This window comes from Colletotrichum godetiae, assembly GCF_030913485.1.
Source record: "Colletotrichum godetiae strain CBS 193.32 chromosome Unknown BDP55scaffold_37, whole genome shotgun sequence".
In the NCBI taxonomy this organism is placed as follows: Eukaryota; Fungi; Ascomycota; class Sordariomycetes; order Glomerellales; family Glomerellaceae; genus Colletotrichum; species Colletotrichum godetiae.
Window position 1 is genome coordinate 245,841 of NW_026851285.1, and position 24,577 is coordinate 270,417.

Consider the following 24,577-nt stretch of genomic DNA (forward strand, 5'->3'; position numbering starts at 1 on the left):
AAGGTGGCTTGGATCCAGAGCTAAGGCAGGTACGGACCGAGCGCCACACTTGGGTCTTATCTAATCTCTCTCTCTCTCCGTCTCTCTCTCTATCGATAAGACTAAAGGTGGGCCCAATTAACTCAACTTTCTGCTAGGACGCGGTGCATCGCGTCAGACGCGTCGCTAGGTGAACCGGGGCAGGCCGGTCCCTCTAAGCCTTTTCAATCATCGTCACTCTTGGTGTGTAGATTGAGACACCACCAATACTCAATTGCAATCTGCCACTGTATTGAAAACCACGGGAACCGACAAGATGGAGCTGCCGGACGGGTCAACGGAAGTTGTCCACCCTGAAGTTCGAGCGCACATCAACAGTCTCGTGTCCGCGGTACGTTTTGGACCAGCCAAGTGATCCTCCCGAAAACTGTTGTTCATTGAGTCTAACATGGATATAGCTCGGTGGCACAAGCGCCGACGACGATGGACGATACAGACTCGGTGACGACGCCGTTTCAGTCCTCCGCGATCTGAAGAAATGGATTCGACACTACGACGAAAAGACCAACCGGATGGATGTCGCCCGCTGCATTGCAGACTCCAACATCGTGGAAGGCGACCTTCTCCAGATCCTCGCGAGCTGGCCCGAGAACGATACCAACAACACATTCAAAGCCCGCATCGCTCTGGCTTGCTTCGAGATTATGGTGCCTCTTACTTGGCCAATGGAAAGAGACGCCGAACGAATGACGGTCAATCACCATCGCCACATGCCTGTTCTCGAGCTGGCGCAAGTGGGATACAAGCGGGCCATCATCAACTTTGACGGTGCCCAGGTCCTCAACACAGCCATTCGAGCAGCTCTGCCATCGATGGCAATTTCCATTGGCGAACGATCAGCGCGCGACCAGGGCATCATCAAGCTGGTTCTATTCTTCCTCCGCAACGTGGCCATGATTACCCCTCCTCCGGGGGTCCAATATGATGGCGACGAGACACAAATATCCCGGTCCACGACGATAGATGCATTCTCCTTTCAGGACATCTTCGCGGTGTTGCTGATGATTGCTTCGAACATGGGCGAAGACTTCCGTACCGAGGACGTAATTCTCATGGAAGTCATATACCACCTGGTCAAACAGGTCGAGGTCAAGAAGCTATTCATGAACGAACAGCAATTGCACAAGACGAAGACCCAGGAACTCTCCTCAATGATGAAAAAGGAGAGCGCGATGCGCAGTGCATTCAACCGCAAGGCCCCCACCCGTCACAACCGTTTTGGCACCATGGTGTGGATGCAGCGCGAAGATGGCAAGGTATCAACAATCACTGGACAGGATGCGCTCGCAGACAGCGCTACGCGGCAAAAGAAACTGGACGAGTCCAAGACGTTCAAACCTCCACGACGCGCAAAGAAGGAAGAGCTGGAATCCAAGGACCTCGGTGCCCCTGTCAAGCTCAATGCAAGGGCTAATGACCAGCTCCGGAGTTTTGTCGAAGACTTCCTCGATGCTGGTTTCAACCCTTTATTCGTGCATGTTCGCAAGTCCTTGGACCGGGAAGCGCCCCATGTTCTGTCTTACCATCGTCGACAGTACATGTACCTTGTCGCCTGGTTTCTGGAGGCGGAGCGAACTCGTAGAAAGTCAAAACGAGACTCGAAGAAACCAGGAGCCCCCGAAGAAGTCAGCAGCTTCAATCTCGTGGCCGGTGTGCTTGACCAGGCGATGTTCATCACTCTCACGAAGACCATGCACGACTCTTGGGACCAGAAGGATTGGCCCACCCTGACGGCTGCGATGCGTTGTTTCACGCAGATTCTACTTACTGTCCAGGAGATGACGGAGTCAGGAAACGAAGATGACGAGGAGATTGCGGAGAACACACTGAGTCGTCTCTTCTACGAAGACTCCACGCATGATTTGATTGCCAATGTCGTCAGACAATACAAGGAGCAAGGCTTCGAGTATCTCGACACCGCCACAGAGCTGGTACATCACTTCTTGCGAATCTTGGAGGCCTACTCAAAACAAAATGTCGACATGCAAGTTCGGTCTCGTAAACGGACTCGGCGAAAGAAGAAAGCCGAAAAAGAAGCAGGCATTGATACCGTTGACGAGGAGAATGACGAGTCCGCCAACGATGAGGCAAACGCCGAAAAGACGTCCAAAGAACGCAAGTTCGACTTCCATCGGTTCACATCGCGCTTCGCTCCCCAAGGTGTGGTCGATACTTTTGTCGCCTTTACCAAGTTCTACAAGGATCTCGATGACTCTCAGCTGAAGCGTGCTCATCGCTACTTCTACCGCATAGCCTTCAAACAAGAGATGAGCGTGATGCTGTTCCGTGTTGATATTGTGCACCTCTTCTACAATATGATCAAGGGACCGGAACCGCTCGACAAGAATTCTCCCATGTACAGAGAGTGGGAAGAATTGACCAAGCAAATCCTCAGGAAGTGCACGCGCAAGATTGAGCAGCGGCCCGAACTCATAATCGAGATGCTTTTCTCCAAAATCAGTGCCACCGCTTTTTACCTGGAATTTGGCTACGAGAAACAAACCGTCTCAACATCGACAGCTCGGCCCGCTGCAGAACTCGAGTTTAGGCATATTGTAGATCTCGACCGGCAAATCGCTACTGTTGTTGGTGCTCTGCTTGATAAAAATCAACAAGATCATATTTCGTGGGTCAAGAAAGTTCTTGATACTGCGGAAAAAGAGCGTGCTGCCTGGGAGGCGGCAGATTTCCTCATACCATCCGTGGAGGGCACCGGCGAGGACGCACAACCAAACGATAGACACCCCTTTAGTAAGTTCTCCTCGAAGTAATCGCACTGGTTGATATGTCTAACATGTACCAGCTGTACGACCGGACAATGATGCCCGCAAGACTGCCATATTCAAGAATTCCCACCTGCGTCTACTCATGAAGCTGGTAGGATTTGAGAGGCTAGCACCGACCATCGAGGAGACGCCCCAGTCTGTATGGATCCTGCCACCAGATCTTGATGCTGGTATTCTTCGTATCTATGTCAAGCACATCAATGATGCCGAGTTTGACCCGCCCTCCTTTGATGGTGCCAGCGCAGAGGATCAGCTCCGGCGCAAGAAAGTGGTACGAAAGAGAGCCGAGTACGACGATGACGATGATGATGTTGACGACGGCTTCCTCTTTGAACCCCTGGGGCCAACCGTCCGGAAAGCCATTGACAGACCTGCTCCCAAGAAGACGGAGCGGAGGCGGCGCAGAAAAGACAGAGAAGACGAGGAGGCGCCGAACGACTCTGAGTTGGAAGAAAAGGCTCAAAAACGCAGAGAGCGCGAGAGAGAAAAGGCGAGAACGGTCAAGAGCGAAGCGTACGTCCACGCTAGCGATGACGACACGGACGAGGAGTATGACCGCGAGTTCTTCCAACGAGAAGAAGCACAGCGCTTGCGCTTGGCTCGTCTCGTAGAGAAGGTTACGGTATCGGAGCCGACCAAGAGACCAGCAGCGTTGCTGCTCGATGATAGCGACGACAATGACGATGATGTGCTCGCTGTGACGAAGGGCACTCAGTCTACTCGGCTTAGTGCCGATGTAGATATGGATGCCGCAAGCGATGGCGAGCAGGATGGAGACAAGGCTACGCCATTGAGCACTAGTCCGTCTTCCTCCCAGGAGAAGGGTTCTAGGAAACGGAGACGCATATCTCCTGATGCACAAGCCACTGAAGAAGGGAAGGAGGCTCCAGAGAAAGCAGATGCCGATTCTGACGACGAAGATGCGCCGGTGCCTACAGCTCGCTCGCGGCAGCGCACGAGGGGAGGTTTTGTGATGGAGAGTAGTGATGAGGAATAATGAAGACAAGCTCTCGGCGTTTGGGTACATGGGTTTGGGTGGTTCAAGGATGCATAGCGTAGGAAGGTATCTTTGGCGATAATATCAAGTCGTTTCCCGTCTACATATCGTTTCCGAAAACAATTCAGCCCCCGGCCAAGGACTCATGCCCATTGAGTCCACAATCCAGGAGAAGAGGCGGTCTGATAGACATTCCCTCTTTGACTGGCGGCTAGTCCTTGTCCCGGATGTTGGGCTCAGGTCCTGCTACGTAGGCTCGCCTGGAATGTGAGACAGTTGAGCTTTGGCCTGAATTCGGTATCTCTCAAATTCTCTTCCCTGGGTAAGATGGGCGGTGACAAGATGAGCAACCCGTTTTTCATCTGGAGCTGGGCAAGGACGCGCGGTACACCTACACATCATCTCTGCCCGGGCTATAATCGATACAGCTTTCGATTTTCACAAAGGTACGTTTAAAGCATGTCTGATATAAACGAACGTAATTACTAGCTATATTCTCAAAACATGCCCTGCGTCGTATGCATCGGCATCATGGTATCATCATACAAAGTAAACGATATACAAAGCAAACATTAAAACCAACCGCCGCACTCTCTTCCCAAAGACTGAGACCACAACTACCGCATGTTCACGGGAGGAGTAACGACAATGGTATCCGGACTCGCCCCGTCAAAATCAGCATCCGGCGGCGAAAGCAGCATCCCCGCATCGCCGTCATCCAGCTGCAACGACTTCTTGGGCGTCTCAGACGCCTCGCGGATCTGGCTTAGCCGCCACTTGGTCGCCTCGACCTGCGGAGTGGAAGGTAGCACCGGTCCCGGTCCCGTTCCCGCCGCCGCCGCTGCCGCCGCACCCCCTTGACCCGGACCCGGCGCGGACGTGGACGCGGACGAGTCAGATTGCACAACGACACCCTGCAGAGGCACCGTTTCCGGCCTCTGCTGTTGAGCGACGATGTCTTGAACCCTGGCGTCGACGGAGAGCAGATTCGCGGCCAGACCCCTGACGCCGTCGCCGATGAGCTCGGGGTAGTCCCAAGCTACGAGGCCCGAACGTCCCGGTACACGGCGCACGTGGACGGCGTTATAGGAGACGTTGGCCCAGGCGGGGCAGACGTAGGGGCTTGAGGCTGGCTGGGGCGAGACGACATCCGGGGCTTGTGTCTGAGACTCTAGGTCGTTCGCTACTCGTCCTCCGGATACTTCCCCTGGCTCTCCGGTTCCTGAAAAGACTGTGATTGCCACGTTGGGTTTCTTAGACGGCTTTGAAACCGGGGGAGTCTCTTGGTGCGTCAAACAGCGTGCCCAGAGACGCATCGCCGCCTCCGGACCGGGAAGCCAGGCCGTCTGGGTGAAGACGATAATCTCAGCAGGCGAGAACTCCTTCTTGGCCCCGAGAACGCGGATGACTTTGAGAACGAGGGCAAGGAGGCCCACGGGGGAGTCGCATAGCGCAAAGGACGTCGTGTTTGGTTCCAAGAGAGTGTTGCCCGCGCCGACTTGGAGTGAAGTAGGAAGAGGGCTCCTCTCGGCTGACGTTTTGCTCGCTTGCGTCTCTTCTTCGTCGAGTGAACGGAGGTCTTCGCTTTGGTAGCCTAGGATGGGCGCGTGGAAGAACTTGGCGAGGGACCATTTTACCCACTCGAGGGGTGCTTCCTTGAGCTTTGGCGCTGCGAGGGAAGGGTTGATGAAGTGCGCGCCGAGGCAGTTGTTGGAGTGGTGGGTGGCGAGATGGTCTGCGAGCTTCCAGTCGATCTGTGCTGGGCTGGAGGCGGCGGAGGCGGTGTTGGAGACGAAATAATGCTTGTACGAGAGACGTGCCATGAGCGTGTTGAGGAGGTCTGTCGTCGCTGGGATGACGGAGGCGTTGTCGGAGGGGAGGGCATCGCTGAAGCCGAGACCGGGGAGGGAGGGGATGACGACGTGGAAGGGCTGTTTCTGTTCCTGGCGCTGCTGCTCGCCGTCTGGAGATGGTGGTTTGGGTTCGGTGAGGGGATTGATGAGGTGGCCTAGGGAGAGGTTCGTGAAGGGGAATGGGGGTATCAGGAGGAGGGGGATGGCGTTGCTGTGAGAGGATCTGACGTGGATGAAGTGAAGACGGACGGGCGAGGATGAGCCTGGCGGGGTGATGGCTGTGCGGAACTGAGGTAGCTGGTTATTGAAGGCCGTTTCTTGTTCTCGCCAGTCGTACTTCTCAAGCCTACGATGAGTTAGAGTCCGTTTTATAAAAGCTGACCCTCTTCCTCCATAAACTCTTTTTATGAACGGGACCGAGTGAAAGTCGGACTCACCAAAAGTCAATGAGCGGTTCGATTCGAGACTTTGGCTCCCACCAGTCCCGAGACTTGTTGGGCTCCAAAGGTTCATGAGGAAGTCTTGTGAGCTCCAGCTTTTGTTTCGTGAGATCGAGATACCTGCTAGACACCTTTCATTCAAGCAAAACTTCATGTTAGCCTTCAAAGCCCGATTCGTCTCACTCACACCCCACCAACCAGCTTTTCTTGCACTTCAGCCTCCGGGAGCCCTCACATGTATACGGTAAGGACTGATCTCATCTCCGGCCAGGCCAGCAGCGCCCGAGTCGTGAGTGTTGGCCATGGTAAGAGTCAATTGGCATGATCCGTGTTGTGAGCGTACCGGCGGGACTCAAGTAAAGGTATCAGAACCGCCTTTACCCAGCGCTGAGCGGAAACACCGGAAAGTCAACAAGTCGCAACGGAACACGGGAAAGGTCTTATTGAGATAAATACCCATCCGTCGCAAAACTAGAAATAGCGGGTGCTATAAGGCTAGACGGGGGAAAATAATCGACCAGGTTAAGCGAGCCGAAACTATTTAATACAACCCTTCTCTTAAGCCTGGAGACAAAATCCCATCCTGCATCGTCTCATTGCTACTACGGAGTAATGGTCCGGGACTTTGATAAGTGCCATGTCCACCGTCTTTGCAACCGAAAGACTAAGAGAGCACTTCCATGTCGTTCCCCTTCGGGGTGTGGCGTTGTGGCTTACACTTGAACCCCTTGCTTGCCAGGCGGCCTCTGAATGGGCGATCTGGAGAGGGGGGAGGGTCTAGAACCGTAGAACAGGTACGCGCCGGGCAAGCTTGTGGCGGTGCGTACGAATCCCTGGACAAGCCCGGAAATGATCACCGCTTTTTGCTAGATTGTGCCAGGTACAGAGTTGCATCAGTTGCCAGGTTTGGGACCGTCTGCCAACACACTCATGGACGAAGGGCCCGTTATAACGGCCTCATTGGTTATGCTAAATTCCTCATTCCCTGCACGTTGGAATGGCGCTCTCGCCACGTCAAGCCACACCTTTCAAGATGACAGCCGCTCTCCAGAATACCTAGTAAGCTAAGCTTAGGGACGGATACTTCGGTTCCTGCCGGTCTTGTTGGCATTGCAAAGTTGCCCATCGAGTGAAAGATTATTGGATAGATTGTAACTCCTACCGCCTGCCAATGTCTGTTCAATCCCGCTACACCTACGGAGTACATACGCGTCGTTTGCCACAGCTCACCACCTTGACGCGATCTCGGTATCTGATTCCTATCCTGACGCCGCCCTCTTGGTCCACGGCGCAAGTAGCATCTTCCTAAGTTCTCGGTCTCATCTTCCACCGATCTGTTCCTCCTCTACCAACCCTTTGCTATGCAAGGATCGTCATTTGGTATTGTGGTATGACTGCTTCTATAACGGCCGTTCAGCCTACAGCAGTGTTGTTATCTTGCCTTGTCATCATCCCCTGGGCATCGTCTGCAGGTGTCGAGTGATCTAAATCTACCTCCGCCCAAGGGTCCTCGCGGCCCCACATCATCAGACAAAGATGTTGAGAAACCTCCTATCTGTAAGAGAGATCGCTTTATCATCCCGGACGATGATTGGCTGGTGGTGATGTACCTCCGGGGCCTCGCAGGTTCATAGCACCGATCCGGGACACGATATTGCTCCCAACAGCATCAACGGCTCCCCTCGGTGACGCCAGACTTGGCCCTTGAGGCGCAGTCTCTTGGACCCTGAATAGCTTGATCGCTGTACCGTTCCAGATTCCAACTGTGCCCTTTGAGATCTGAATCTCGCTGCTGAAAACAAAGCCCCACAACAAGGACTCGTACCATCCTAATGAGAGCTGCGACCACTCGAAGGAGTGCACTCGTGGTGGTGTTGGGTCGACTCCCACCAGCCTGATTTCTTGGATCTTCAAAAGTGTCTCTCTGGTTGCAGATTCTCCCGCAAGAGCTTGCCTGGGCAACAGAGCCGTCACTTGCTGGATCACGGTAAGGATGGTGTGAAGAGGCAGCTCTGGCAGCCAACTTTCAATCCAGTTGGCTGTAGGCTCAAAGCCACCGGATTGAGACTGCCCACTTGCAGAGTATCCACCCAGACTCGTGGTGCTGTTTTGCCTGGAGAAGTTGCTCATGCCGGCGGGCATTTTACCTCTGGCCTTTTCTGACATACCCCGAAGTTGTGTCGGAACCGCGTCTTCCACCACTGACGCTTGTGACGATGTCACAGATGGATTTTCGCTCGTGGTTGACTGAGCTGGCGTTGGGCGGTGGTCCTCGTCCTCGCTATCGTCCTCGTCATCACCAATCGCAAAGGTACCGTCCTCTTCCGGAACATCGCTTAACGTCGGGGGTCGAGGATGAGATGCGGTTGGACTCCGCATACTTTCGGCTGAGCTCCTCACAGAACTGGGCTCGAGCCCGTCACCATTGGCTGCTGATTCTTTGCGGCGACGGTTTCGTCTCTCGATCTCCTCCTGACCGCTTTCCAGGGTGAAAGTTCGTAATGCTTCTATTCGCTTCTTGTTGCGCAAAATTGCGAAGATGAGCTCGGGGTTCTCTGTCAAGGCGTCAGCATAATGTTTCTTGACAGACCCGAATAGTCATGAGATTGCCAGCATTGGATTCTCCAGCGAATATGAAGGCTTACTTTGGTAGTTGTGTTCGACTATGGAGTTGATCGATTCTAATAGTGACCTCAGCAAATCATGATTGCTGTCGTTCGCAAGTAGGAACGAAGGCGAAGACATTGACGAAAACAGTTGCAGGAGCTTCGAGGCAGATGCAGAGCTGAGACCCTCTAGATAGGGGGCAATGTTGTTGATGACAGCCATGAGAGCCGGGTATATAGCTGTCAGTCTGCCTTGACTCGTGGTGATAAGATTGTAGATGCTCTGGTCTTTGTTAGCCGAGATCAACACATGTGCAGTAGCATCTCTCTTACGTGTATGAGGAAGTCCGCATGAGTGCCGCTGAAGCCAGGTATCCTGATTATCAACGGCAGGCTGTCCTGACCTTCGAATCTTCTGTTGAGATTGGCGCCGAAGTTCTTCTCGACACTCAGCGTCTGCAGCAGAAAAGCACACATTCTCACAACGCCTTGCTTGGACGCGTCATTCTTATACTCCAGAGCGTAGAAAAGAGTGAGCACGACAAAATCATGGACCCGCTCAGTATCGATGATGAACGACCTAAATCTCTTGTTGCACTGAGTAATTTCCCAGAAGAGCATGAGTATCTCTGGCGCAAATCTGGCATTGGTTTGCCCACTGGGAAGATACGAGCTCTTTTCATGTAGCGGCTGGTTGAGAATCCGTGTCATGCCATCGACGATGAACTGAAAGTCTTGTGGCCGATGAAGCCTCCCAAGGAAGTGGCGGTAGTAATTCTTGGGGGTCGTGCCGTTTTGCTCGGGAATTGGGTACAGCAGGAACACTAGCAAAAGCTGGAGTGTGTATGTCACCAGTATCTGCTTCTCGTCCTTGAAGACCAGGGTATTGTATGGTACACGCCAGGTGGCTGGGTTGTACTTGAGGGTCTGCGTCTGTCAGCACACAGCCAGGCAAAAGACAACAAGCTGCTTCACATACAGTATTGAGCAGCGAGCATAAGACTGATAGCACGACCTGCTTATCGGGGCAAGTGCAGATATGTGTCAGGGCTCGGATTCCCTGCTGTGGAAGCATGTTTGACGACATGTACATGCTCTGGCTAGTCATTGTCAACAGCAAGCGGAGTATCTCGCTACGATTGCTCTCGAATTCTTTGGTAGTCGCCACTGATGTGTTGCAGCCTACACCACTCTGCCAGATGGCGTATGACACTTTCGGCCGCCCACTAGGCTGCCTAGGCAGAGTGAGGTCGGAGAAGAATAGTAAGTCGATTAAGGTGTCGATCAGCTCTTCGGCGAGGGGTTTGGCATCTTCGAAGTCTTCATTTTCGTTCTTGGGTGGTCTCTGGCCTTCCTGGGCCCCGTCAAAGAGCACCTCGGCGGCAATCGCAGATTGCCTCGTTCTCTTCCTCCGCGCACCCCAGAAAAACCGCTCCTCCCATGATTGAAGATTATCTGCCTCGTAGATGAAGGGAAGGATGCGCGTTAGGACGCGGACGCAATTGAGAGCATCGCGTTCGGGAGCGATTTCGGGATCGGGAAACGAAGGATGGTGGCGCAGGATGAACAAGCGTGATGTTAATGCCAGTATTAGAGTTTCTAAATTCTCCAAGGCCTTGTCTCGAGTGCGTCGAATGTCGGCGGGGGCGAAGAGGCTGAAGATATCCTCTGAGGATTCAGGAAGCTCCCAAAACTAGACGGGCGGGCTGGGTCAGTATCACAGGTGAAGAGGACACTTCACGAGTTGACATACAGAAGTCCAATAGGGATCATCGGCGGGAATGTGTCGCTCTTCAGAAAGCCTGAAGATGCCTTTCTTGAAGACAAGCTTCGAATCGCTGGCGCCCATATTGTCACAGAGGGGGCATACTATCCGTCGAAATGTTTCTGACGGGAAGAGGAAGCTTGGGAGATCGACTGTGCAATGTATGTTCCAGACCAGACTCCCAGAAGCGCACTGAGTGCTACGTAATAGCGGAAGAGCGGGTCGTGGGTTGATGTTTAGCCAATGAAGGGAGAAGAGCGGGGTGGGAGTTCGCCGTATCTTGAAGTCCACGTCCCCGTCCCGTTTCCCATTCTCCGTGCCAGACCTCCATGCCGAGGTACGTACCTATCGGGACTAAGATAAGGCACCTACCTCCTCGAACAGCTTGAAGCTTGTTAGCATAAGCTACCGTGGCTACCTCGCTGAAACAACCAAACCGCAGACTGCCATTGTCGAGTTACCAGAACTTTAGGCCAGACTTGAGTTACCATTTCCCAACTCCTGCGCATTTATCCGTACTATGCTTGCAACATTGGCTCGTGGCTCGCTACTCATTCACTGACTGTCCTGGAGCTTGGCATGTGAACAGACTGGAGCTACTGCACCTGAGTAGGTAGGTACGCAATGGCACAGGCCTTTCCTTCCAGATTGAGACAGGACCCTTCATATTCAGTCCCTCGATTGATTTATATGTTCCACGCCAACATTTATGTACAGTCTGGGGTTTCTTTGACTTTATTGTGAGGCATCTAGTCATCTTTTGTCTCCACCCCATGAGAAACATAACACCCAAACGCCTTTCGCCAGGTATCCATCCCACTGGCCGCAGTCATCCATCTCCCAAATTCTCTTCAGAACTTGAAGGCATAGTGCGCAGTCATCGCCTAATGCATCCAGTTACCACCTGAAGATCTCCTCCCTCTCTCGTAAAGCCACTTGTTATTCAGTCCTACGCTGGTGTGCTTTCCGGTAGATGGGCTCGGCGTTCCCGGGTCAGGGAAGAGGGAAGATGCAGTGCTCGCTCCCAGGTTCGTGGAGGAGCCGAAGGACGATCTCCTGTTGCTGTTCAGACTGGCCGAGAACTTGGAAGGACTGTTGTGAAGGGGCGAAGGAGAGTAGGACTGTCCATTTCCGTTGAAGGAGCCGTTTCCGTTGAAAGAGCTCCCGAGAGCTGGGCTGCCTCTGCCGGAAAGCGGGGAGCCAGAGAAGCTCCGGTTGCTCGCAGGCGAACCTGCCAGAGAAGGCGTCCGCGAGTAACGTGGCGGGGTGCTGTACACAGCATCAGGTGTTGCTGCCGCAGAACTGGGCGGCAGTCCGAGAAGTTGGCGCTGGGCAGGCGTCAGGGGGATGTCGGATAGATCATCGGCGGATCGGAGCAGAGGCAGCATAGCTATGCCAATGTTGAACAGCGGAATGAGCTGGACCAGATAGTATGCCCAGCCCAGATATGACCGCAGAGAGCTACTGAACCTGCTTAGATAGTTAGCGGTGTTCGCACTCGTGAGGTCAATGGACGGCGTACCATTGTGCAGGAATGTATGAACGTGACAGGATCTGGGACAGCCAGAGACTGAGAAGAAATCCAACGTTCAGAGCTATTCTTCTAACGTTCTTTTCGGAAAAGGTCGTCGCGTTCCGCCGTCTTGTGATCTCGTTCAGACGAGGATGTCTCCATGTGCCAGGACTGTCGACGATGGGGGTGGACTTTTGCGGCGTCGATCTGACGGGAGTGCTGACGGCAGCTCGGCTTGCTGAGGAAGACATCGTTGCACCAAAGACTGGCAAGCTTGAGGAGGTGAGGTCGGGGAGTAGAGATCGTTGTGCGGTGACCGCAGTCAGGGTCAAGGCCTGTTGCGCAAGAGTTAGTTCCAGTCATCTGCAGGTCTACACATCCGTCCGCTAGGGGCAATGCGACTTACTCTTTCCAATGACTTCGCAAACCTGTTTTTTGTTAGTAAAGTGTCTTTTAGACGCTGCGCTGTCGCTGAGCGCTCGCGTGCTTCAATGCGCCGCTTCAAGTCGGGTTGTCGATGGTGATGGATGCGGCAGGAAACAATGGCTGCAGCATCTGGCAAAGGCAGTGGCAGAAAAACAACACTCCAGCCACACGGGCCACAGCAACCAGCAGGGAGCGGTCTGTTGCGAAGTGGATACCTTGTGCTCCTGACTGGTGGGGGATGTGGCTTGCTCTTGCCGTTTCTTGAGGCAGGATAAGGTACGTACCTCCCAAGCTCGGGCAGGCAGGGTGCATAACGTGGGAGGGTCGCGAGGTCCCCTAAGTATCTCAAAGTACCTCGTCCAAGTGTCTTACAGATGCCGGCCGGAACACTCAAGTTCTCACGGGATGGCGCCTTAGCAAGAATACCTGACGATACCCAGAAGCGCCGCCTTGACTTCGGAAACACCAGGTTAGACTTTCCGCAGCTTGGGAACTCCCGTGCTGACTACGCAGAGAGGCAGGCGGGCCGGAGACACGCAGTGTGCTTGCTGTCCGGCTGTTGGAGAATCCTAGACGCGGTACGAGTAAGGTACCCCATATGCTTGTCCAGCTCGCTTTCGAGGGCAGTCGCAACAGCGGAAGCCGGGGGGGACGTCAGAATCCCCGCCGTTGACTGCCAGCACAACCCACCTCAAGGCTCAGCACCAAGAAACCTCCGAGCTCGAGCTCCGCGGCACTGCCTCACCTCATGCATTTCCCTTTCGTTAACCCTCCGAGCTTTCCATGCGGGCCACGTAAAGCCATTTGTTGTTTTGCTTCCACCAGCACGCATACTCATTAACCGACGACGAACACCGGAGCTCGACCCGTCTAGCATTACTCCGAAGATCGTGCCGCCCAAGATGGGCTTCTTTGACAACATCATGCACCAGATGGACGAGGGTGTCTCGGGCTTCTTCGGACAATGGAACGCTTACACCACTGCCCTCGTCACTTTTCTCGTCGCCATCGTTACCTACCGAATCGTCTCTAGTCAGGACCCCGATACCCATCCCATGCTGCTTGCCCGTCAAGCCCAAGGCTCTCCCGTTCGCCAACCAGGAGAATCTCCCATTTACCGATCCCACTCTGCCCCTCATGGCATGCCCCTGAACAGCGGACTCAACGTCAAGGACCCCGGCGCTTCGAAGTGGGCGAGAGGACGTGATGGAGATCTTCGGGATATCTGGAGAAGAGCAGCGACTGGCGCCGCTGAAGAAGGGAAGCCTGTTGTAGGCAAGGGCCGCTTGTTGACGGTGCTGGGCTCCGAGAACGTTATCGAGCACCAACTTGGTGAGTACACTTTCTATTGCACCGGGATCAACTCCTCTAATACCGAATAGATGATATTACTCGTCAAATCAACCTCATCGGACAACACATTCACGAGCAGGGCGGCATCCGCGTCGCCGTCTATCTACCAAACTCTATTGAGCTACTGGTGACGCTGTTCGCCTGTAGTTTCTACCCGAACCTCACAGCTATCCTGATTCCATTTGATGTGTCAGACGAGGAGCTCGTAATGATGCTTCGCCGCTCCGCCGCCGATACCGTTATAACAGCCCCTGGCGCGTTCCCCTTCGACTCAGTGGTCAAGGCATACCCCGCTCTCCGCCAACTCATCTGGGTTGTAGATGAGGGAAGTTCCCACATGGATTGGAATGAAGTTCCCGAAGGCATGGGCGGTAGTGTCAACGTTGCGACATGGCAAGAGATCCTTCGAGACGCACCAGTCGATGCCGCACGAGAGGTGCCTCCCGTCGACAAGGAAATCGAACCCAAGGATGTGGTAACTTTCTGGCAGTCTAAGCCTGGAACTATGGAAGAGATGGTCCGCTTCACCCAGTCCAACTTGGTTGCCGGAGTTGCCGCCCAGCTTGCGGCGATCCCGACTACCCAGCGCCTCAGCCCCTCTGATCTGTTCCTGCCAGCCGACTCTCTCACAAACATCCATACTTTGATCCTCACACTGGCAGCTCTGTACTCCAACTCATCTGTTGCCTTCAACTCTGTGGCTGGAAAAGTCGGCGATCTGGCTCTGGCTACTCAAGGAGTTGCTCCCACAGTATTGGTGTCCACTCCCGAGACTTTGTTGAAGACCCACCAGGAGGCTACTAACCGCCTGACCTCTGCTTTGGCCAAGGTTGCTCACTGGGCTCAGTCCCGAAGCCTCACGGAGAGTGGTGTCATGCCCGTTGCATCTGCCGCGGCACGTTTCAACAGCGCATCTCGACCAGCTATCGGCAAAACCCCTGGAAAACTGCGTCTTCTTTACGTGGCAGACAGGGTCGAGGCCGGTTCGCCGCCTTTGTCGTCACGAGAACTTTCTGATCTTCGCATCTTCACAGGCGCCAGGATCATCTACGCTTTGACTGCACCAAAGGTCGCCGGAGCTGTCGCTCAGACTGGTTACTACGATTACAGAGTTCACGATGATAAGCAGTCGCACTTCGGTCCTCCCCTGACGAGCACAGAGATCCTGTTGAGAGATACGGACCAGTACCAGAATGCCGATCAGGATTATAAAGGAGAGGTGAGTTTAATGGCCTTTCAAATACTGTTTACACATCTAACGCTGAAAAACAGATCATTGTTCGAGGTCCCTGTGTTGCAGGCAACGAGGCCACCATCAAGGCTACGGGCAAGATTCGGGATGACAACACGTTGGCATACGTATAGAACTTTTGTATACAAGACCTCTTTGATACGTAGCTAAGCCCATGGATGTGGGACAGGCACAATCTCATTCATATTTCCACATTTCATCCTTTACTAAGGGGTGGTTTCTCACATCTTCGACCTGAACCGTTGATTGTGTGCGAGTTTGGTTCTGACATGGATTCATCTACTGCCAGTGAATTGATTTGTCACCAGATCGTTCAATCTCATATTTGACTGACGTGGCTCGAGGCGTATCGTTATGCTTACTTCTAGTCTACTTGAGCTCTAGTCTTAATGCTTGACCCCAATATTAATCTACAAGTTTGGCCAGAGCAGCGGTAGCAACATACTAGCTTACTCGCTACGATGGCGGTTTTGCCATCCTCTCCAAGGAGTCAGTCAACTTTGATGCTCATATTTACCGTACGTAGTGCAACAAGCTACCACCACATCTCGGATGTAAAAAGACGTGAAAACCCGTATCATACTTACCTGGGTGCTGCTCCTGCTCGACCACTCTAGCAAACAAAAATAATAGAAGAAGAACCAGAAGAAAAGTGCAAAAGCTCGGCCTCTCTCTCTGAGTAACCCTTTGAGAGAGGGACCTACGAAAATTCCTTGGAGGCTCCAAGGGATTTTACTAGGCACACGGGACTCGAACCCGGGACCCATGGGTGCGGGGCAATTCATACGATGACATTCCCCGCTACGCCATAGGCCTTGGTGATAGTAATAAGCAAATTTATTTATTATAGAGGGTATCGAGGCGGCGGGCACTGTGTGAGTGGGTGAGTGAGCCTGAGGCTATTGCTCACAGAGGTCACGCGACAGCCTCATCTCATTTCATCTCATCTTCTTTCCAAGGTCGAGTGGAGAACATGCTGCCTCATCAGGGAGATGAATACGAGGGCGAGGATGGACAGTCCGAGCATTGTGTACCAGACGCTGCCAAAGGCTTCCCGGAAGGAGTCAATCACTCCCTGTTTCCATCCGGGCGGGAGGTTCTTCAGCTCGTCGAGGTCGTCTCTGATGCGGCCGATGATCTCGGCGGCGTTGGGATAGTCGCCGAAGCGTTCCCAGAGCTTGACTCTCAGCACGTTCTGGTACACGGCGGAGCCGATGGTGATGCCAATGGTGCCACCGAGACTGCGGGCCAGGTCTATGGATCTCGTTAGTTTCTGCAAGAGGGGGTTTCAGGTCATCCAAAAAGATTGACTTACACGTCGCTGATGTGATGACTGCTTGCTGTGAATGGTCGACGGCAGCAATGCAGCCGAGCAGCGTAATGGTCAACATGGCCCCGTAGCCTCCGCCCACCAGGAAGAAGACGACGTAGTTGACCCACGCGGGCGTGTTTTCATTGAACTGCGTGAGAATAATGATGCCGGTGTTGAAGAGAACCAGGGCGGTGATTCCCGGGATCACGTATTTCCCGGTCGTTTTCATGATGTAGCCGGCGCTGACGGACATGATGGAGACACCGAGCGGGGACGTCAAGATCCGGAGACCGGCTTGTGTAGCCGAGAGACCGTTGACCTGTAGGTACAGTGGCACGTAGAAAATGGCCATCATCATGACCATGGTGCATAGCAGGTTGGTCAGGCAGGCGGCGAGGATAGTCCGGTTTGCGAGCAGGCGGACGGGGATGATGGGCTGCTTGACCCTGCTCTCCCAGACGATGAAGCCGATAAAGGCCGCGAAGGATAAGGGGATCGTGGTGAGCGGGAGAGGGTGGACCCAGGGGACTAGATTGCCGCCCGCGTTAAGGCCAAGGAGGAGGAGGACGAGGAAGGAGATGGTCAGGAAGACGCCAAAGAAGTCAATGCGCGCCAGGTAGGACTTGTCCGAAGCCTTGGGCGGCACCTTGACAAGGACGGCGACGAGGACGGCGGAGACGAGGACGGGCGGCACCTGGATGAGGAAGGCGAGGCGCCAGCCCATTGCCGTGTGGTCGTTGATGAGGCCGCCGAAGACGCCGCCGAGCATGGCGCCGGAGCCGTAAGCGATGTTGCCGATACCTTGGTAGACGCCCCTCTGCCTCAGGGGGATGAGGTCGGAGCCGAGAAAGGTGGAGATGGACATGAGCCCTCCGCCGCCGACGCCGGCTACGACGCGGCCGAAAATCATGGCGGATTCGGTACGGGCGAGGCCGCAGATGAGGTTACCCGCCGCAAAGAAGAGGTTGCTGAAGACGAGACCGGGACCGCGGCCAAAGATGTCGGTCAGCCTGCCTGAGATGGGCTGGCAGGCGGCATTGGAGATGAGGTAGGCAGTGGCGAGCCAGCTCATCAGGCTGAGAGACTTGAACTCGCTCGAGATAGGGCCGGAGAGGGTGGCGATGATTGTGCTGTCGATGGCGCCGAGGAAGACGCCAAAGTAGGAGGTGCCCAGGATGAGGGCTAGGCGGGTGCCGGAGACGGTGTCGGCGACGACGGTGGTCTCGTCGTCGTTGGCGGCGGCTGCGGTGCCATTGCTGGTGGTGTTGGTGGTGTTGGTGGTGCCGTTAAGCAGGGGCGTCGTTTCCGAGCTCTGCTCGATGGCTGCCGGACGGCGCGTTTGTTCTTCGTCGTCTGCCGTCATGTTTGATAGTGATTTACTCTATCCTCTGCTTCGTCTTCCAGCCTGATTTCCCTTCGCTGCCTTGACCGGTGCGGAGTTGAGCCCTCGAGAGTCATTCGTCAACGCCCGTGGTCGTCGCGATAGGTGTACATAACGTTCTTCTATTGGGTCAATGCTTTTTCACATCTGGAATAAGCTTTCCGGCTTGTGTCTTATGTAATACAACCCGTTCCCGGAAAAAGAATGTCATTGTTGAAGAAGATTCACAGCGACAGACTGACAGCAGTTCCCCGGACCCCGAATCTCGGCGTGCACCCCCGAGGGCCCCCCCTGGCAGCTGTGCCCGGCCGTCTGTCCGCAAAAGGCAACTGTGCAGCACGTCGAAGGCGGGCACTCTGAGTCTATCCGTAGAGAGTCAGCACGGAGATAGACAGGATTCACAACAGAGAGGTGTCAGCCACAAATACGTGCGATAAGATGTGCGCTGACGCTGGCGTAAGTCTTGCAATGAGGACTTTAGAGGACGCCACACAGTAATCAGCCCCGACTATTCTTCATTGAGTCTTGCCCAACGGCCCAAGACCCTTCCACCGAAGAGTTCATTGGGTAAGTAATTCCCGAAGCATTGCGTATGCCTTCCTTATCTTACCCACCGGCGACACAACCTTGCAATCACGTCACTGCCGATGTCGGTGTGCCCTGTCACTTCTTGTGCGGTGCGCCCTTGGGTTCTTTCTTTAACTTGGCCTCACTTCCCCCGTCTTCATTTTGGCACCGGATGAACAGATTTTGTGATTTGAATCGGCATTGGAAGGGAAGGAAAACAGAAATTGGAGGAACTTGATACGCAATACCCCTGATGCTCCTTCAATCCAAGGGCCTCGGAAGCATCTCACGACGGGCGCAGTTTGGAAACGGAAAACGAAATTGACATGCCGGAAAACCTGCCCTCAATACACGGCTAAAGAGACCGATAAGCGAGCGAGCACGCCCAGATCGGAATGGCCCAGCAGCCCAGGTACGAAGTGGTTCTCATTATTCTTTCTTTGCAGCGCGAGTGTGCTATGGGGCGCCGTCTACTTGGCCTTGAAAAGTGTGTGTCGGAAAGAGAGAAGAGAAATATCTGGTAGAAACGGGACTTATTCGTTTTGCCGCATGTTGTACGAGGCGAATGTTTCTCCCCAAAACTGGTTTCCACTGAGGCCGCCGGAAAATGGCCTCAGTTTCCTCCCATCTCCACTTGACCATGTCCGGTGGTGTCTGACCACAGCCAAAATGCCCATCAAAGGATCGAACGCAAGGCATGATGACTTATTGAGGACTCTCACGCCGAACAAGTATTCGGCGTGAGAAAATGGCCTCAATGCATTTCGTTTCTCAAAGTCAATGAGACAGCTTCGAAATGATGTTCTTATTTAAGCGGACTTTGACCAGTGTCTCTCACCCTCACTTCTCACTCACTCACTCAGCATCACCACTCCTCACTTTCAACATTTGGATCTCACTCTCTTTGCCATTAAAATTCACACGTTGAAGATGGCGTCCTCCGACATCCTGTCTCAGACCCTTCACACCATCACGAGTGTGAAGCTTAGCCAGTTGGATAAGCAGAAGGCTTCCTATGAGTCGGGAAAACGAGCCCTGCTAGACGATGCGGCCTATGAGACGGACAGCCGGAAAAGGGCGAAGCTCTTAGTTGACCGGGTCGAGAGGCTTCCTGCCATGGCACCCGTGGACGATGGCTCACTACTATCCATCGATAATCTCAAGCGCTTCGTCCAGCAAGCCGAATTCGACCCGTGCGTTTCCGACGACTTCCTCCACGACTATGAGAACAGCGTACGCAACGAACTCGATGTCCAGTCTGCAAAGTATCGATACGCCGAACTCTACGGCAAACTCGTCAACGAATGGATCTCCGCCGGGAAGGCTGCTGGCCAAGGAGTAGAGTCAGGGTTCGTCCCCGTGGGCCGGGAGGAGATGCACCAACAGAGAGCGACGTGGGAGCGCTATGTTTTCCATGCCAAAGAGACGGACGGCCAGGCCATCAAGAGCTACCTCGAGAGCCTCTTCGTCTCCCCCTCCAAGGACATTCACCGGGCATTCTTGGAACTGAAAGCGAACGTCAAGAAGTTTCAGGACACGTGGGACGACAAGACGCACTTTGACGAGGAGTCCCTGATGAACACCATCCGCGGCCTCCTCCGAACGGATACCCTCACAGATCAGAAGAGGACGACGCTCAACGACTTTCTCAACAACAAGGTCGTTCTGCGCGAGATCGCCGATGTGCTAAACATGCGGATGCAAACCCGACAAAATTGGGCCTGGGACGGCGCGACCGAGGTCGACGTGCGACGGCAACTCAACGGACGCTACCGATTCTATCCCGACGACGACCTTCTGCAGGCTATCTTCATCCACCATATCGGCAAGCTGTGGGCCGTCAAGATACGCGGGATCCTCGTCACGTTTCTCGAAAGCGCGGGCGTGGAAAAGGATGCGACGAAGCACATGAGCAAGGAAGACATTCGCCGCCAACTGTTCTTTCTGAGAAAGGGGCCACGCATCGAGAGCCCCGTTTCGGTGGAGAAGAAGCTCCGCCAGCACTTCAAGTCGGAGATCCTGCTAGACCAGCTGCCGCGGACCTTGGCGGAGGAGCGAGGTGGCTACGGCTCAGACGGGAAGGAGAAGAAAGGGGACAGCCGCAAGTCGCACGTCGCCGTCGTGCAGAACCTCTTGCACCTCGTGCAGTCCGAGATCATCATGCAGACGCGGCTCGGGAGCGACGTGACGGTCATCCGGTCCGACCTGAAGTGGTTCGGCCCCAGCGTGCCGCACTCTTCCATCTTCGCCGTGCTCGACTTCTTCGGCGTCGACGAGGAGTGGACCGGCTTCTTTAGACGGGTTCTCGAGTGCCCTTTACGCTTCAGCGACGACCCATCGGACGCGCCAGCCCAGATCCGAAGGAGAGGCACGCCCCTGAGCACACCCCTGGCGGATTTCATTGCCGAGACTATGCTCTTCTGCATGGACTTTGCCGTCAACCAACGAGCCGACGGTTGCCGCCTCTACCGGCTGCACGACGACATGTGGCTATGGGGCGGCCTCGAGTCCTGCACCCGGGCGTGGGAAACGATGACCGAGTTTGTCAGCCTCACAGGGCTGGAGATCAACTGGGACAAGACGGGAAGCGTCAGGGTCGCCGCCGCCGCCACCGCGCCCCCGGTATCGTCACCGAACCAGCAACAACCGCCCAGGCCGCCGGGCACGGGTACTACGACGACGGCACGGGGTCGGTTGCCATCAGGCGATGTCGTGTGGGGATTCCTCAAGCTCGATCCGACGTCTGGGCGTTTCCTCCTGGACCAGGACAAGATTGACGTACACATTGACGAGCTGCGGCTGCAGCTCGAGGCGTGCAGCAGCATCTTTGACTGGATCCAGGCGTGGAACATTTACGGCGCTCGCTTCTTCAAGACCAACTGCGCCCAGCTCGCCAACTGCTACTCCCGGCAGCACGTGGACAGCATGCTAGCGACGTTCCACCGCATCCAGGAGAGGCTGTTTGGCGCTGGCGGGGCCGGGGCGCACCTGAAGCGGCTCATTGGCGACCGGTTCGGCGTCGAGGATATCCCTGACGGTTACTTATACTTCCCCGTTTCCCTGGGCGGCCTGGGGCTCCAGAACCCTTTTATACACCTCTACCTGATCCGCGACGACGTCATCGAAGACCCGGACGACATCATGGACGACTTCCTGGCCGAGGAGGAGGCAGAGTACAGGCTCAAGAAGGCGGCCTACGAGGAGGACACTGAGGGGGCCGGCAGCGGCCTCGACATCTCCGGGGCCCGACACCACGCGCCGTGGCTTCTCGCGGACGCCTACAGAGACCTACGGGACCAGCCGTTCATGAGCTACGAGGAGTTCTCGCGGCACCGGAGGCGCACGTCGCCGGCGCTGAGCCGGGCTCTTGACAGGCTGCGGCACACGCCGGCCACCAAGGCGATTGAGCTCAGGGGCGAGGTCGAGGCCGCGCTTAAGACCACGCCGGCGGGCTGGTATGGGCTCAGCGGCTACGAGCAGTGGGTGTGCGGTCTCTACGGCAAGGACATGGTCGCGCGGTTCGGGAGCCTGGTTGTCGTGGACAAGGGGGTCTTGCCTACGGGTTTGCTGGACATGTTGAGGCAGAGCCGATTCAAGTGGCGCGGTTGAAGGGAAGAAGGGCAAAGAAAGCCGAGGGTGAAAAGCAAGGAAAAGGGGGTTACTTCGTACGATGAATGGAATGGACCGACGCGGAAATTGGATATTGGGAGAAATTAGCCGCGATGAGGCCTATCCTGGTCTCCGTTTCTAGAACAACGAGCAGAAAAGTATCTCGGGCAAGTCGCGTGATACTCGGGTATTCGGGCGCGGCAAAGGGGAAAAAATACATCGGAGGCCCTAGGAGGGCAGTGAAAGTGTAAGAATAGCTTAAATTGGGTTTTCGGTCAAGCTGGACCGGATATTGGACTCGTTCATTACTCGTGGAAATAGATGAAATGCGAGAAACTCACCCTGAATCGCGAAATGCTGTGAATTGGCCAGAATTGCCACTAAAAGAATTAAAGCTCCCACCCCGGCTGGGCCCCTGGTCCCTTGCCGGGAAAAAGTCTTGTTCAAAAGAAGGCACAAACCGAGGCAAGTATAATAAAGTAAGTGTTATGGATAGGCAATGATGGGCTGGGACATGGATATCACAAAACTTTGACATATGGAGCCTCACTTTTCCTCTCACTCTAGTCTGTCACACACCCCTTCGCCAAGCAAGAAGGGTCCTCGGTTCGCGTTGCCTTGGCATTTAGTAGTGTAAACGCTCTTCCCATCCCCCGATCTCGACTTTGCAGTGTTGTCTTTGCTATCTTGTCGTACACACACCCTTCCTTGTTTTCCATCTGCCGCCTGCTGACCCCTAGTCTAGCTGCCCGACTTCTGTACTCTCAAGTTACAAAGTTTACAAAGTCACGATGGTGGATCTCATTGCTTTTTGCGTGCTTTCTTCTTGTTTGCTAACCGCGGTTGAAGAATGGTAGCCAAGGTGGATTACGGCACGATGCGGGCGCGAGAATACGTGCATGGTGGATGAGGGACGACGGTGAAAATGCGCCGCCAGGTGGTGAATTTCTACAGGTGTTCAGATCGCCGGTGGTGGTAAATGGCGTCATTGTGGTACTGGATCAAAAGAGGATTGTGTGTGTGAATTAATAGCATCACGCATACCATGCCGACTAATTTTACTGCAGTAGATTGGTGTCGGACATCAACGGCATTGGGGACCAAGAACCACCTGAGATGAATCGACAACATCAGATGATTCAGAGATGATCAAAGACCCGATGAGCCTCGAGAGTGCTGTTCATGACGATTGGGTTGGGGGTTGGGTGAGGTCATCTCAAGACAGGTCACTTCAGGTCGAGGGGGAAAGGTGGACTGTCACTACCATGAGTGAAGGTGAGAATGAGAGTGAGAGACCCCCACGCATCCCGTCATCTCACTTCCTCGCCAAGTCGCCGTCATGAACGACTATCCGTATCCATACGACTAATTCGCAAAGGTCAGCATCAAAGCCGACATTTAAATCGCTATCTATCTCGTGTCGTTTCTAGAGACGCCAGCAGATGGCTCGTGCTATCTTTCCCAGTGTCCTTTTGTCATTGCCAGCGGCCGCCTAGTAGGTATCCGTACGGATACGCAGTAGCTTCCTCCTCTCGTCTACTTTTTGGTTCTCGCAAAAGGTCTCTGCATATTCGCAGGTCACACACCCCCCGGTACGTTATATTAGACGAGTGCTCCTCCGTACGGAGTAGTGTACATAGGCGAGCAGACAGAAGCAGACAGGCACGGGCATGGTTTAAAGTATGGGACCCGAGGTAGGTAGGTGAGAGGGGATGAGGAGCGTACGGATAGCGTGCGCATGTACCAGTTTAAGCTTGTTAGTGCGTGCTTGAGGCCAGGTCAGGCAGAGTAGTCAATCTGGATTAAGGTGTCTTTGGACTCTGCGACTCTGTCTCCATCTTCGCGCAAGGCAAGGTGCAGCTTGCGTCCGAACTCTCTGACTCTCTTGCCTTGGAGTCTCTGTGCTGCATGCAGTGAGTACCGAGGAGGGAGCAGTGTAAATGGGGTCTTCCCCCGTCGCCACCGCCTCGAGTTCCCCTGCCACCCCTTCCTACGCAGTGTCTGGCTCGGCTGGGGTTGTCGTCCATCTCTTTCGCTCTCAAGTCTTGTCTGTGTGTCGGTCAGCTTCCCCTGGTCGAATCTCTCGGCAGGATCAGTGAACCATAGTGAGTGAGTGAGTGACCGGCCGGGCATTCCCTCTCTCTCCCTCTCTCTCTCTCTCTCTCTCTTTCTTTGGACTCTCTCCACTCTTTGCCATCTCCCCTGGTCGGGCCTTGTGGATGTCCCTCCTCTCTTCTCAATCCATGAATTCAGGCCCCCTTTCCTTGTACGGATACCCTGTGCCTGTCCATGGAAGAGCCCCCTGCCAGAAAAGAAACCCATGCGTCGCCAGATCGGAGAGAGAGGACGGAGAGTGTGCGGTACCACAAACGCCCGTGGCCAGTCCCGCGTCCCCTCTCGTCCAAGTCTGTCGTGAATTCCAGCCAGTCATGAGCCCGGCCGGAATTTCTTGGCCCGAACGTCCCTTATCACCCCCACACCTTGGGAACTTTTTTGGCTCGGGTGGATTCAAATCGTCAACGCTTCTTCCCCAGGCCTTGAGCAGAATCCCTGATCCTTGTTCCATGTCCATTCTCTCAATCCTAGTCCTGGTTCATTCTCCAGCCAGTCTGCTTTTCCCCCGATGCCCTTGATCCGTCCGTTCCCCCTCCTCTGCCTCTCTGCCTCTTGGGGCTGTC

The 24,577-nt window shown here is 54.6% G+C and overlaps 6 protein-coding genes across 6 annotated transcripts; 2 read left to right on the plus strand and 4 right to left on the minus strand.

The window, feature by feature from the left end:
* Window positions 1-158: 158 nt before the first annotated feature.
* Window positions 159-3,986, plus strand: BDP55DRAFT_587877 (timeless protein). Its single transcript, XM_060570895.1, has 3 exons — window positions 159-370; window positions 438-2,790; window positions 2,843-3,986. The coding sequence occupies exons 1-3, from the start codon at window positions 296-298 to the stop codon at window positions 3,820-3,822; spliced, it is 3,408 nt and encodes a 1,135-aa protein (XP_060426563.1). The 5' UTR covers window positions 159-295; the 3' UTR covers window positions 3,823-3,986.
* A 453-nt stretch (window positions 3,987-4,439) lies between these two features.
* BDP55DRAFT_558266 (Alpha/Beta hydrolase protein) lies at window positions 4,440-6,419 on the minus strand (the record flags this gene model as incomplete). Its single annotated transcript, XM_060569784.1, has 4 exons — window positions 4,440-4,991; window positions 5,025-6,021; window positions 6,113-6,246; window positions 6,351-6,419. The coding sequence occupies 4 exons, from the start codon at window positions 6,417-6,419 to the stop codon at window positions 4,440-4,442; spliced, it is 1,752 nt and encodes a 583-aa protein (XP_060426564.1).
* A 1,271-nt stretch (window positions 6,420-7,690) lies between these two features.
* Window positions 7,691-10,570, minus strand: BDP55DRAFT_696020 (high-temperature-induced dauer-formation protein; the record flags this gene model as incomplete). Its single annotated transcript, XM_060577539.1, has 5 exons — window positions 7,691-8,670; window positions 8,761-9,004; window positions 9,055-9,648; window positions 9,701-10,414; window positions 10,475-10,570. The coding sequence occupies 5 exons, from the start codon at window positions 10,568-10,570 to the stop codon at window positions 7,691-7,693; spliced, it is 2,628 nt and encodes an 875-aa protein (XP_060426565.1).
* A 352-nt stretch (window positions 10,571-10,922) lies between these two features.
* Window positions 10,923-12,521, minus strand: BDP55DRAFT_770856 (nuclear pore complex component). The gene is made up of 3 exons (XM_060581099.1): window positions 12,406-12,521; window positions 12,009-12,334; window positions 10,923-11,956 (listed from the first exon to the last, which is right to left on the minus strand). Exons 2-3 carry the CDS (start codon window positions 12,248-12,250, stop codon window positions 11,371-11,373), a joined length of 828 nt encoding a protein of 275 aa, XP_060426566.1. The 5' UTR covers window positions 12,251-12,334; window positions 12,406-12,521; the 3' UTR covers window positions 10,923-11,370.
* Window positions 12,522-13,327: 806 nt separating this feature from the next.
* On the plus strand, window positions 13,328-15,143 carry BDP55DRAFT_558104 (uncharacterized protein; the record flags this gene model as incomplete). Its single annotated transcript, XM_060569760.1, has 3 exons — window positions 13,328-13,757; window positions 13,808-14,997; window positions 15,051-15,143. The coding sequence occupies 3 exons, from the start codon at window positions 13,328-13,330 to the stop codon at window positions 15,141-15,143; spliced, it is 1,713 nt and encodes a 570-aa protein (XP_060426567.1).
* Window positions 15,144-15,973: 830 nt separating this feature from the next.
* BDP55DRAFT_558116 (major facilitator superfamily transporter) lies at window positions 15,974-17,705 on the minus strand (the record flags this gene model as incomplete). The annotated part of the gene is made up of 2 exons (XM_060569761.1): window positions 15,974-16,284; window positions 16,346-17,705. 2 exons carry the CDS (start codon window positions 17,703-17,705, stop codon window positions 15,974-15,976), a joined length of 1,671 nt encoding a protein of 556 aa, XP_060426568.1.
* Window positions 17,706-24,577: the final 6,872 nt, after the last annotated feature.

What these genes read in the sequence shown, in the direction of transcription:
- BDP55DRAFT_770856 (XM_060581099.1), bottom strand. Translation starts at nt 12,250, where the DNA reads ATGTCTTCCTCAGCAAGCCGAGCTGCCGTCAGCACTCCCGTCAGATCG. An exon ending in TCATACATTCCTGCACAATG is followed by an intron (nt 11,957 to 12,008) that starts GTACGCCGTCCA and finishes CTATCTAAGCAG; the next exon opens with GTTCAGTAGCTCTCTGCGGT.
- BDP55DRAFT_587877 (XM_060570895.1), top strand. Translation starts at nt 296, where the DNA reads ATGGAGCTGCCGGACGGGTCAACGGAAGTTGTCCACCCTGAAGTTCGA. An exon ending in TCAACAGTCTCGTGTCCGCG is followed by an intron (nt 371 to 437) that starts GTACGTTTTGGA and finishes ACATGGATATAG; the next exon opens with CTCGGTGGCACAAGCGCCGA. An exon ending in AAACGATAGACACCCCTTTA is followed by an intron (nt 2,791 to 2,842) that starts GTAAGTTCTCCT and finishes AACATGTACCAG; the next exon opens with CTGTACGACCGGACAATGAT.